The 14,084-nt window shown below is 29.2% G+C and overlaps 1 protein-coding gene across 1 annotated transcript in view; it reads left to right on the top strand.

The window, feature by feature from the left end:
* LOC145331793 (neural cell adhesion molecule 1-like) overlaps positions 1-14,084 on the top strand; it is a 200,062-nt gene that overhangs the window by 49,596 nt on the left and 136,382 nt on the right. The window contains exon 8 of the mRNA XM_080176634.1: positions 755-816. Coding sequence (XP_080032760.1) covers positions 755-816 — 62 coding nt within the window. The remainder of the gene's footprint in view (positions 1-754; positions 817-14,084) is intronic.

The following is a 14,084-nucleotide window of genomic DNA, read 5'->3' as shown; positions in this document are numbered from 1 at the left end:
AAAGTTCATTTTAATCCCGTTTTTTACATTGACTGCAGGGTGTTAGCGTTAAGTTTTATTAACTTTTGCTGTTCAAAATAAGCTAATATTTTCAATATATCTATTCTATAGAAAATGCATACACTTTATTATTTAGATAAAATGAAATGTTACACCTTTTATACTATACATGATGGATTCATATTTTTGTTTCTATGATAAATTCATATTTGTGATTGGCTTTTTTTGCGTATAAAAAAAAATGAAAATTCAGAATTAAACCTGTTAAAATTGATAAGCAAGAAAAAGGAAATAACACAACAATGTACATAATATTCTTATTGAAATGTAATAAAGTGGGAAAAGGTTGCAAAGAATAAACCACTCTAAAATCAAACATCTTAACTTTTACCTGCCAGATTTTAAAAGTTTTCAATTTTATCCTTTTACTGTATACAGGGGTTTGTGAAAATTTATTTCAAAAGTTTTTGGTGTTCAACTGAAAATTATCAAAAATAACTTAATTGCAAGAAGCAAAATATGATACTTTACTTTAATTTTAAAACGATACAAATTAAATCTATCAATCATTTAACTTATTATTCAGGATATATATATATATGTATATCAAATGTTAGATTAATTGTTATAGAAGTGAAAGAACTATAAACCTATTTAGAAAAGAACAGAATTTAGTAACTATAATGTAAAACATTTAAATATTAAATTAATGTAATATAACATATTACAAATAAAATGATAATATTATTTATAGGTGTACCACCGCCAAAAGTGATATGGTGGAAAGATGGATTTATGCTGGATGATACATTTACGGTAAGTCTTAAATCTAAAATTATAGTTTTTAAATAGGTAACATGTATCTAATATTTCATTATTTTAACTTCAATTTGCATTTTGAATTATGTTGTTCATTTAAGTAACTCCCAACCTATAAACAGTCAGAGGAAGGTATATATCTGTTCAAAAACTAGAATGATTAATATTCCACTGGATAAAATAAAAAATCCATGTCACTGTATTTTCTATGTTAATATAGCATGAAATTATATTAATGTTCCATAAAATAAAATTTAGGCTAGTATTATGAATTATTCGCTAGTATATGAATGTTTTATCTTTGCGATAAAATCTTTAATTTCCCCTTCTCTGGAAACATATAAATATATGTATTACAAGGACACTCTCTTAGCCTATTTTATAGCAAATTATTAGTAGTTTGTTAGTTTTAGTTTTATTTTGTTTCGAACGGAAGTCATTTTTTTTATTACTTAGACTCTTTAGAATTAACTTTTGAGCCAGTTAGGTTAGGTTCTTCCTATTGCATATGAACCACCAAAAACCTCTTGCAAAAAAAGTATTTTTGAAGGTTATCTGAGTTCAGTTTAGAAAAGCTCTAACGTAATAAGGCCCTGAAACTGTAAGGCCACTCGCAAGGGATGGAAAGTTGCTTTTGGTAAATAAAATTAGGCCTTTAAATAAATTCTATGGTTTATAAGCGTTGAGAGGTATTTTATATGATACAAACTTTGAAGCAAGCCGTTAAAAGAAATAAACCTTTTAATTTTTAACAATTTTTTTATGTATGTTAATTCAACTAATTAGTCAAAGCTTTTGTAAAGAATAGTTGTACCTAAAAATTAAAGATAAGAATTTCTCGGTTGTGTCTTTTGGCTTCTAAACAGTGTGTAGTTAGTTAGGGAGGGATGCGATAATGAAGGTTGATTAATATTATTTTACATCCCTTATATCTCCCAAAAGAAAATTCCAAGGCAGAATTTCCCAAATAAGATTTTTTTGTCCCTTCTTTAATCCTATAAACCCTGTATTTTTTAATTGAGAAGTGTCATATCTTGAGATGTGGGCTTTATTTGGTTTAGAAATAGAGCTCTCCATAGAGATGGAATGTTTATTTTACCTTCTTTTTCGAATCAGGTTCTTCCCATTTGAAATAATTATAATTATATTTTATTTTTCCCCCACTTCATTTTCTCCTTCTTTTTTCTTTTTCTTTAAATTTGTGTTCTAGTAGCGAGGCTTCTAGTAAATGTTCGGAAACTCGACTACTAGAATGACTCAATGCTATAATGGAAGTGTTATAATTTATAAGCATATCAATAATACAAAGTAGCTTGATGTCTGTCCGTCCGCCTGTCCGTCTGTCCGTCCGTCCGTCCGTCCGTCCGTCTGAAGCTTAAGATCTCGGTAACCACTGAACTGATCGGATTCTACTCTTCAGGGAATATACCTACTGGTCCTGTGATGGTTTTAGGACACCCCCAACCCCCCCAAAAACAAAAAAAATTCCACCCCATTTTTTTTTGTAGGAGATATCCTTGGTCCTTTTTTGTAGAAGATTTCCTTGGTCCTTCTTTTTTTTACGAATTTCACCTTAACTTTTTTTATCATCTTTTGGGGCAAAGCCCCTAAAGGCTAGGGGCAAAGTCGCTAGTAATCAATAACTCACACTTTAATCTTCAAACCATATTTGTAATAATTTTGTATGTGCTTTGCTATTTATGGATGTTGTCATATTTATTTCTTATTTCTTTGTGTTGTACTATTTTCTCCAAACTATTCCATAATCTTAAATAATGAAATATAACTTCTTCATTATTTGGTTTTCCTTTGAATTTCTAACTTTATATCAATAAGAATTTACATGTTTTAATCTTTGTGTTAGTGTCTTGTTGCATCACTACTTATGAACAAAATTGTTTTTACAAAAATTGTTTGAAAGAAGAAAATTTAATCTTATAAGAAGCTGGGAAATTTATATCCTTAATTAAAAATCCATTAGATGTGGGTGATATCACCTCCAACAAATGTATTAAGTAAACTAATGATCTGCACTGCAAATTAATAAAAAAAACACAAACTTTTCTTTACATGTTAAGACTTTCTCTATTTTGTTTTATTTCAATAGCACAAACTGCCTCTTCCGATTGAATTTTTATCAAAAATTCATTAATTAACTCCTGTTTGGTTTGCTCTTGTGTATTTGCGAACATGACACCAAAAGTAGATATGATGCGGATGTAATGGCACTCTATGAGATATCACGTCATAGGATATTCAGCTCTATAAAATGGCCGAGTAGTTTAATAGGCAAGAATCTGAGATAGACAGATAGATAGATAAAAGTTAGGATAGGATAAGTGGATTGTATTTACTTACTTTTTACATATATCACAGTTAAACATGAGCAATTAAACAGTAAAATTTTGTAACTATATCTAAAAAGTATCTCCATAATATTTAGCAATGAACTGTTTGTTTATCAATGCCAATTTTACAAAAACTAATATCAACTCTACCTTTTAATTATCTGACATTCTAGTCTTTTCTGCCCAAACACTCGTAGTATTAGGTTGAATCTTCGATTGCATTTCCTTTGTGTGGAAGTCCTAACTGGGCATAGTAATGAGTTTCCATCTACTTTAACTTTTAATATTGATAAAGCGGTAGTAGGAATAACTTTTAACATATGACAATGACACCGAGAAATATGACACCGACCCATCACCTTTGCAACGACGAGTGGATGCGCTACTTGGGTAATGCTAACGCGATCATAAAAATAGATTCTTTAGCTTTTGCTGAATATGTAATCATTTCCTGTTTGGACTGTTGCGCTTAAAATAATCTTTAACATATTGATGCAAGCTTTATCAGATTTCGGCTATTTTGACTAAAGTTTTTGCAGAATTGATAGTACACCTATAAATATGTGCATTGTAGTAAAAGATTGAAAACATTGGATCATCGCGCTGTGTAAAAAAATATATTCCCACTATTGCAAAAAAAGTTCTTGCATTACAACAGAAAAAAAAATAATAATTTTATTGAGCTTGTACTTCCACTGCAATAATTAAACTTTTGGGTGTTTTAAATGGCTTTAGGTTTGAATATGCTAGATATTAAACCTTTTGCTTTGGTCGACTTTAGTCAATTTTAATATAATATATGTGTACTCGGAAAGCCAGTTCACTAAGGTTAAAATACCATTGACGTTAGAATTTAGGCATGTGTCTAGCTTGTCAAATCTAAAATAGAAGATGAATTAACTTTAAATAATAACACTTTTTTTACATACAATAATCATGGTAAGACTTATCTCAGGACATAGAAATTACAACTAAAAAGTAAAAAAAAATGAGAAAAACAGTCAATATTGAGGAAAGTTTATTGTTTTTTTTTCAACATTTGATTCAAGAATATCATGGCGTGGTTGTAATTTACTTGAATAAATTGCAAATTTCTTAATAAGTTGATGTAATCTAGAGACAAGATAATTCTTCTTCTGATATCATTTCCCTATTCCTAACAAATCCATAAAAACTACTTACACACACGCTCACACACACACACACACACATACAAAATGCTATTGTGTCCCCAACAATAAAAAAGATCAGAAAGTGCATTTGATATTTGAATTGGGACATTTGGAACATTTTTAAGCACCCATTTCTGCACTTCACTGGCTGATATCAAGGAGGTTTTACTACATGGTGGAAAATCAACCATTTTCAGCATTTTAGGGAAGATTAACCACAAATATCAGTGTTTTTTTCCGGATTATAGAAAGAAAATGAAGCAGTGGGTTTTGTCTTATTTTGACAGTAGCTTTTCTCCTATTTTTAACCCTTCTGGGAAATCATTAATATTTACCTAACATAACCTATTAAAAGCTACTGTAAGAATACGACGAACCCTTACTTCGATTTCTTTTCATGATCTTATTTCCCTTCTATAAATTGTCATATAAGGATGTATTAAACCTTTTATAATTTCTATATTTTTTTTGTTCCGTTATTTAAAATTGTAATCCTTGTTTAAGCCAGTATTGTACCCTTGGACTTTTCATACTTAAAACAAGGAAATTTATGTTCAAAGTTGCATAGAAATTAGAAATGGTCTAGAATAAGAAAATTACATATAAAAGATTAAATCAAACGTTTTGTTAAAGTTAAACTGCTTTTAATTAACAAAGTCAAACTTATGATATAACAGCAAGAACAAATTAATTCATTATAGGGTCTTAAATGTTTAAGAAATTAAAAAACAACTTTAATCTTGACAATATGAAATTACTTGAATATAAAGTATAAAGATATATATTAACGAAATATGTTATGCTTCACTACTAAAAATAGGCCATGGTTTGTGGTAAATTTAGCTTAATTCACATTTTTAAGAGTAGCTGCACTTGTAAAAAAAACCATGTATTTGTTCTAGTGTGTAAAATTGCAACCAAAAGATCTTTTATTGCACGTTTAATGGGTATTTAAAGGCTGACTTTAATTTTAAATTCTATCACATTTTTCCCCACTTATTCTCAATTTAACGTATAGAATCATGGCATTTAAATACTTCATTTTACAATTTATTTCAATTTGAATTGAATTTTGATATAAAACGAAAAAATAATTATATCTTTATGATTATTTTATATCCGAAGAAAAATTATGTTTTTAACATTGACAAATGTGCTGTTTAACTATAATTACTTAAAAACCAAGTTTTTTTTCGAATTTCATATTTTTCCAGATTTAAGTTAAATAAGAATACAAAGTAAGATTTTTAGAGCAATTTTTCTGGAGTCTAAACATAATTTAGCTAACGAGACATAAAACAAAACAATTTAAGTTTGTTTAAAGATTAAAAGCTTCTTTCAAAAATATTAAAATGGTCTGTTTACACTATTATTTCCCGAGGGAGGGGAGCAAAAACTCACATAAGCCTTGGTGTTAATGTAATAAGTTTAAAATAACAGCACAATTTTATAATAGCGAAAGATCAAAGTATATTGAAAACACAAAATTTCTTATGTTATTCTAAGCATTACATAGTTATAAAGAAACTATAACTCCTAAGAATATTTGTAGGATATAGCATATTACTTCTAACATTTTTTTCTATTGAATTTTTTGTCATTTTGTTAATGTACCAGAAGCAGTATATCAAAGGATGGGTTAATGTCCCAGAGGAAATTTTGTCCATTTTCCAACAATTTTTCAATTCTTCCATTTTCCTATGGTCATCCTTGGTTTATTTAATATACACTTAACACTTTTCCTTTGTTATATATTATAGGCTTCGACCCTAGCCTCTAGGGGCTTCGCCTCAAAAGGTATATGGAAGTCACCCTCCTATAAAGAATCGTTAATTCGTAATTTGTAGTATTTTTTACGACGGCTACGCCTCAAGGGTGCGGGGGGTTACCCCCAACCCGCTTATTTGTTTTGGTAAAAGTGAAAAAAAATTGTGGAGAGATGAATTTTTCTATTTTGGGGGGGTGAGGGTGTCCCACCCCCTAAGAAAATAGCCCAAATTCACCAGATGTCCAGTTGGTATATTCCCTGAAGAGTAGAACCCAATTGGTTCAGCGATTATCTAGATCTTAAGCTTCAGACAGACAGACAGAAATCTATGTACTTTGTACTATAGATACTTAGAAAGAGTGATAGGTAGATATCCTTACTTTTTATTTTAGGATATGTTATCAAGTTACTTTAATAGGGATTCAATTTTTTATGAATATTAATATTCTTAAACTTTTAAGAAATTAACACACCAAAAATCCTCAAAGTATTTTTTGTCTAGATATATTCATATTATATGGAAATATAATCAATAAAAAATTTGAAGCTATAAGAAGTATAAAAATTGCTAGATTATTTTACAATAGAATATTTTTTATTAGAGATTTATATGGTTTACTATTCTACATGTTAATACAAATGATAAAAGAAGTGGCTATAAAAACCTTTTGACTAATATATTTTTTTACACTTTCCTATAATACTTTGTTATTTAATAAAGAAACACATATGAAAAGATTTTAAAGAGTTTTGCCTTTTTCCTTTTTATTTATTTTCAATGGCCTTTCCCTTTTTTGTTATTAATTAAAGACCTTTAGAATATTGTTATGTATTGTACAAAAAAAGGGATAGTACAAAATTATGCCGTAGTTGTAAAGGGACCCAAAAAGTGCCATTGTATAATGCACAGTACAAAATTGTGCAGTGGTTGAATGGTGACCAAAAAAGTAACATTGTATAGTGTACAGTACAAAATTGTAAAGTGGTTGTATGGTGACCCAAAAGTGCCATTGTATAGTGTACAGTACAAAATTGTGAAGTGGTTGTATGGAGACCCAAAAACTGCCATTGTATAGTGTACAGTACAAAATTGTGAACTGGTTGTATGGTGACCCAAAAAGTGCCATTGTATAGTGTACAGTATAAAATTGTGAAGTGGTTGTATGGTGACCCAAAAAGTGCAATTGTATAGTGTACAGTGCAAAATTGTGAAGTGGTTGTATGGTGACCCAAAAAGTGCCATTGTATAGTGTACAGTACAAAATTGTGAAGTGGTTGTATGGTGACCCAAAAAGTGCCATTGTATAGTGTACAGTACAAGATTGTGAAGTGGTTGTATGGTGACCCAAAAAGTGCAATGGTATTGTGTACAGTACAGAATGCACGATAGAAGGAAAATTAAAGAAAAGAAATAGATATCCCAGAAGAATTTGAGCCAAAAAGGTTGCAAAATAAATAGTTTTTATTTACATAATTACACATGATTAATTTTGAAGGTAAAACTTTATCTCTTGAAAAAAAGCAAGTGGCTTGTAGATCACAAACCAACATTTAGTTTGTTGCTGTTGTTCTATCAACACAAGAATATAGCCATTGAAATAGGCATCATTAATTTATGGTAATCATCAATGTGTTAGTTTTTTAATAACAAAATTATTTTTATTAACAACAAGTCATTATAATATAGGCTATAAGATATTGTCCCTTTTGTTAAGTGATATATACTAAAATTAAAGTACTATTTATCTGGATCGAAGCAGCTTAAAGTGCGTATAAAAAATGAGGTCATACAGTACAAAGGACAAATGATATGCCAATTTATATTTTCATTGACCAATGGTTAAATGTATTCTGGTCTATCATTGGTCATTTGTATTGTATAACGTCATTTTTTATAGGCACTATAAGCTACTTCATCAGGATCTTAAAATTCTGAATATTAGTCCTCTGTCCAATTATGTTATATTAAGAATGAATGTTAAGACTTTGTAAAAACAAGTAGTAGTTCATTTGTAGTTTACTTACACTTATTTTAAACTAATAAAAATGCAGCCAACACATTGCTACTTATTTTTTACTGAAGCTAAAGATCTCAAAAAATAATTGTCCGAATTGGTTGTATTTGATATATGTCTTTGGGTTGCTTTAGGCTATTTATCTGACCTCCCCCCCCCCTTCCAATCATTTAGATTCTAGGGGCATAGCGAGACAGTGCAAAATCGCACCAAAAAATGACTTCATAAAATGAAGTTGTCCAATGAGACTTCTTACTTTGTAATTGACCAATGGTAAAATTTATACTCGCCTCTTATTTTTTATTTTATCGTATGACTTCTTTTAATTGGTGTCATTTCGCGCTGTATCGGGCGTAGCTGCTAGTTTACATAATTTCACTCAATAAATTAACCTTTTATTAAAGATTTGACGATAAGAAATTATCTCACCTTTTTCTGTTTTTTATTTGATTAGAAGAATCAAAGTTGCTGAAGCCTCTAGAGTAGCTGCTATCTCAAGCATCCGGTTTAAATTTTCTGTTAAAAACTAACTTTTAAAACTTTTAGTCTACCTACTTTACTTAGTAAACTATAACATTATCAAACTATAAATATTTTACTAATAATTTTGGAAAGTTTTGCGCTGGTTAAAAAACAAAGATTATATATTTGCAAAATGAATAACAAAAAATCAGCTGACAGACAACCGCCAGAATGAAGATCTCATAATTTTTTCAAATATTGCAAATAGCCATCTTTACTAAATTTCTTCACTCACATGATTCATTAATTTTATTTTTGCATAGTGTATATTTTCATGAAAAAGTGTATAACTAAGGTTTTATATTTCTATTCAGAAAATAATTGCGTAAATATTAAACTGCAGGGACAGATACCATGAGAAATTTTTTTTATAAAATTTAATATTGGATAGGTAATTTGAAGAATATTAATTTTCAACCTTTAAGAGTTGCTCTAAATTATTAACAGAAAATTTAATGGAATATTTTTTGTGCCTAACAAACCTTTCTTTGGCTCTACCTGAATAAAAATCCATATTACTTACTTAATAAAAATTTAAAATCCGGACAGTTTTATAAACCCCGAACAAACATATTATGCAAATCTGAATTTTCAAAATAGCAGCTTTATTATTCATTTAGCTATGATTTTACAATAAATATGAAATGTAGATGCCTCTTTTGGTTACAAAATTCCACTGCTATTTTTTAATTAATCAGCACCAATAAAGCACAAGATCTCAAAAACAGCATTTGGGGGAAATACTGGTGAACAAACATATTATGCAAATCCAAAACAAAGCAATAAAAAAAAGGTTTTTTTGCACTTTTCTCCTCTTTTAAAGATTGATTATGATAAAATAATATTTTTTAAGGGATTTATGCATTAATTATTATGAAATATAGTATAAGGTAGAAATTAATGATTTTTCTAAATAAGAAATGTTTGAAAAAAATAAATTCGATCCCTATCACTTTAGAGGACAGCTGCTGACCCCCAGTCTTATGGATGAACCTAAATACATGTTAAAGATAAAAATTACCCTGAAAAGTATACAAAAATGTTTTTTATGTGTTAAAAAAATTCATTTTAAAATCTTGATTTTGAGGATGATGACCTTTCAGATGCTCCTGTTGGTGGTGATGGTGAGCAAAATATTATCTAAGTACATGCCCATTACAACAACTTGGCTATTAACCTATGTACCATTTTTTTGTAGTCACAGCAGCCTCCAATGGAGCCTTCCAACAAGAAATATAACCATCTTTTAAAAACTACAGTATTCACCTTATGAATTGACGTAAATGAAATTGCAATTCTTTTCTTCTTTAATAACGCTGGGCTGGAGGATGCTATAACTACAAAAATTGGATCATAGTTTAATATATAAGTTGTCATCATGGACATGCACTTTGATAACATTTGGCTCACCATCACCACCAATAGGGGCATCTTAAAGGTCATCATCCTCAAAATCAAGATTTTAAAATTGATTTTTTCAACACACCAAAAAACATTATTGTATAATTTTCAGGGTAATTTTTATCTTTAACATGTATTTAGGTTCATCCATAAGACTGGGGGTCAGCAGCTGTCCTCTAAAGTGATAGGGATCGAATTTATTTTTAGAAAAATCATTAATTTCTACCTTATACTATATTTCATAATAATTAATGCATAAATCCCTTAAAAAATTATTATTTTATCATAATCAATCTTTAAAAGAGGAGAAAAGTGCCAAAAAACTTTTTTTTTTGCTTTGTTTTGGATTTGCATAATATGTTTGCTCACCAGTATTTCCCCCAAATGCTGTTTTTGAGATCTTGTGCTTTATTGGTGCTGATTAATTAAAAAATAACAGTGGAATTTTATAACCAAAAGAGGCATCTACATTTCATATATATTGTAAAATCATCCTAAATGAATAATAAAGCTGCTATTTTGAAAATTCTGATTTGCATAATATGTTTGTTCGGGGTTTAAAAAGAATATAATGTACTTTAATACATATTCTATTTTAAGTTTGTTTATATACCTAAAGAGCCACTTACAAACACAGACACACAAAATGCGTTATAGTAAATATTTGTGAGCTAAAGTTGATGTGTTCTCTAGAGGCCAATAATTTCCTTTATCCCGCACATCATGTAATACAGGGTGTCACAATAAGTTATTTAATTCGGCACATTTTGCAATACAGGGTGTCGCAATAATTTCCTTTATCCTGTACATCATACAATACAGGGTGTCACAATAATTTCCTTTATCCCGCACTTCATACAATACAGGGTGTCACAATAATTTCCTTGATCTCGCACAGTGTGTCAAAAAAATTTCCTTTTTCCACCACATCATGCAATATAGGGTGTCACAAAAATTTCCTTTATCCCGCACATCATGCAATACAGGTTGTCACAATAATTTCCTTTATCTCACACATCATGCAAAAAAGAGTGTCAAGAAAATTTCTGTTATCCAGCTCATCATGCAATACAGGGTGTCACAATATTTTGATTTATCCCGTACATCATGCAATAAAGGGTGTCACAATAATTTCCTTTATTCCGCACATCATCCAATACAGGGTGTCACAGTAATTTCCTTTATCCAGCACATCAATCAATATAGGGTGTCAATATAATTTCCTTTATTCCACACATCATGCAATACAGGGTGTCTCAAAAATTTCCTTTATCCCGCTTATCATGCAATACAGGGTGTCTCAATAATTTCCTTTATCCCGCACATCATGCAATACAGGGTGTCACAGTAATTTACTTTATCCCGTTCATCATGCAATACAGGGTGTCAAAAAATTTCATTTATCACGCACATCAAGCAATACAGGATCTCACAATAATTTTCTTTATCTTGCAAATCATGCAATACAGGGTGTCAAAAAATTTCCTTTATCCCGCTCATCATGCAATACAGAGTGTCACAATCATGCAATATAGGTTGTCACAATAAGTTATTTAATTCAGCACATTTTGTATGAAAAGGTGTCGCTATAAGTCAGGAAATTGTGCAATACAGGGTATAACATAATTTCTTATTATCACTAAAATAATGCATAACAGTCTGCCACTAAAACAATGAAAGCAACATGCTAAAAATTAAAAACATTTGACATTGGTAAAAGAGATATGTGAGACTGTTTATTTAATTAAAAATGCATGCTATTAGAAGATTTAGAAAAACTCCCCATTTAATTAAAAATATGGAATCTAGCGTAACCTCCTCAAATTAGCAAAACTAGTGAGTGAACCAGCTATGCAAAAGAAGAAAATTATGCTTACTATTTCCATCTTTTGTACTGTTATATTCCTCCAGAATATATTTACAGATGATTTGCTCTCAGACCAATATATTTAGCATCCAGTACCCTCTAGATTTATGGCTTATATTTATGTTTTACCAGTAATTGAAAACTTATTCTTATTTCATCTGTGAAGACCATTATTGGTGATTTTTTGTCTGCAATATGTCTAATCTGATCTGGTTTATTGATATTACTAAAAAAACTGTTCTTTTTATTTTAGAATTCTTTACAGTGTATTTTCAATGTTTTTACTGGTTATCCACAATAGATTTTGTCTGTTTATCTATAAATTTATTTATATTTTTCAGCAAACAAAATCCACAATTCTTTTGATAGAAATACTCTTCAATGAATATACTAATTAAATAAAAAAAATTTTACTAGAAATTGTTATTTCATACTGATTTTACCACCAATAAGATATTTATCATACTTTGTCTACAATTGTTTTATCTAAAAATTCATTTGAATTGGTTTATAGATATTATTGAAGATAAGAATCTGTCATTACTTTTGATTTAATGCTCTGCAGAGAATTTGAAACTATGGCTATTATTTCAGTTTATGTTTAGCTTTGGATTTTGTAGATGTGACCAAATAAAATATATGGATTGTAAGCTCTATAGTCAAGTCTTTTATTCTCTATTTTTCCAATATCCATTGACCACTAACCAAGTATGCAGTATCTATAACATAGACATGATATGTACATCATACAGTTTGCACTCAGCAAATAATCAATTTCCTTCTCCCATTGTACAATTTACTAACAAATAGGGGAATCTTCTGATTTTAAGAGTTTGTTTGAAAGTAAATGGATGAACTACAATAAACCTAATGTTTGGTTATTTGGTGATTTATAAATATCTTATAATTAAAAGACCTACTTTAATATTTATCCTATTTTTTAAATTTTAAATATATTTTTTTGCTTATTTCATGTCTTATTTTTCTCAAATTAACCAAATGAAAGGATTTCAGAAAACTATGAAAATTAGACTCATGTATTCCAAGCAGGGAAAGTAAGGAAAATTGGGACTAATTATCAAAACTAAAAGTTGTATTATATGCATAAATAGTAAACATGGTTGTAAGTAAGTTGTTGCATCTAATACTAGTGTCATCAAACACACACACACACACTAAGTTGACATTACTTTCAGCATCCTCTTCATATGAAGCACCATTCAAAGTACATCAAGATGTACAAATATATATAAATGTATTTGTTGATTGTGTCCAAATAAAAGGATTAGGACTTTTTTATTAACAAAATATTTTGGTTTGTATTCAAATTGGACAACAGTTTAGTAACATATAAAAATTCACTTTTTAATCTCTTGCTCAAATAAAAAATTTGTGTATAAAAGTAATAATATCTTATTTTAGTTTTTAAATTTTTAAACTAAACTTAAGATATTAAAAACAATTTGAACCATACTTTGTCAACATTCTCTTACTTTCCTTTTGTTAGAATTTAAAAAAAAAACTAACATATGTCCTTGTATAGAAAACAAGATCAAAACTAGTTCTAGTAATGAAGCTTAATTCATGAACAATTAAGTCATCTTTGTAGAATATTAAAGGGTTATAATATGACATACCACCTTTACCTATAAGCACAACTGAGATAAAATATTATATTCATTGTAAACCTTAAAACCTTTCCCTGGTGTTCATCCCTGTCTAGGATTTAGTGAAAAGTTTTATGGGGCAAGTATGAGGAAGAGAGTGAACTAAATTAGATCATCCTTGTACTACTATATGGTTATAATACAACAAGCATGACAACATCCACAAACTATCATATCTCAAATGAAAACAATGAAAACCGAAGAGTCTAGAAAATTGATGTATTATTAATCTCCATTACAGTGTAAAAGCTGAATTGTTATATTCGTCTTCATAAGAAATTCCATTCATCTATATTTAATAGCAGCTAAAGAGATTTTCCCAATCCCCTATAAAAATTTAGTGTAGTAAGATTTTTGAGTTAAAGAGTATCATAGCTAGCAGCAACAATACAGCTATTGGGGATTTATTTACCTCCTTTACAAAGTCATAATATAGCTAACAAGTTATTTTATACTCATAAATCAAATCAGCCAGCCAATTGAATTCAACCAGTGATAAATTTCT

Source organism: Acartia tonsa, chromosome 11, assembly GCF_053477335.1.
Source record: "Acartia tonsa isolate MP-2025a chromosome 11, ASM5347733v1, whole genome shotgun sequence".
Classification (NCBI taxonomy): Eukaryota; Metazoa; Arthropoda; class Copepoda; order Calanoida; family Acartiidae; genus Acartia; species Acartia tonsa.
This window is presented reverse-complemented; position numbering and strand designations above follow the sequence as displayed.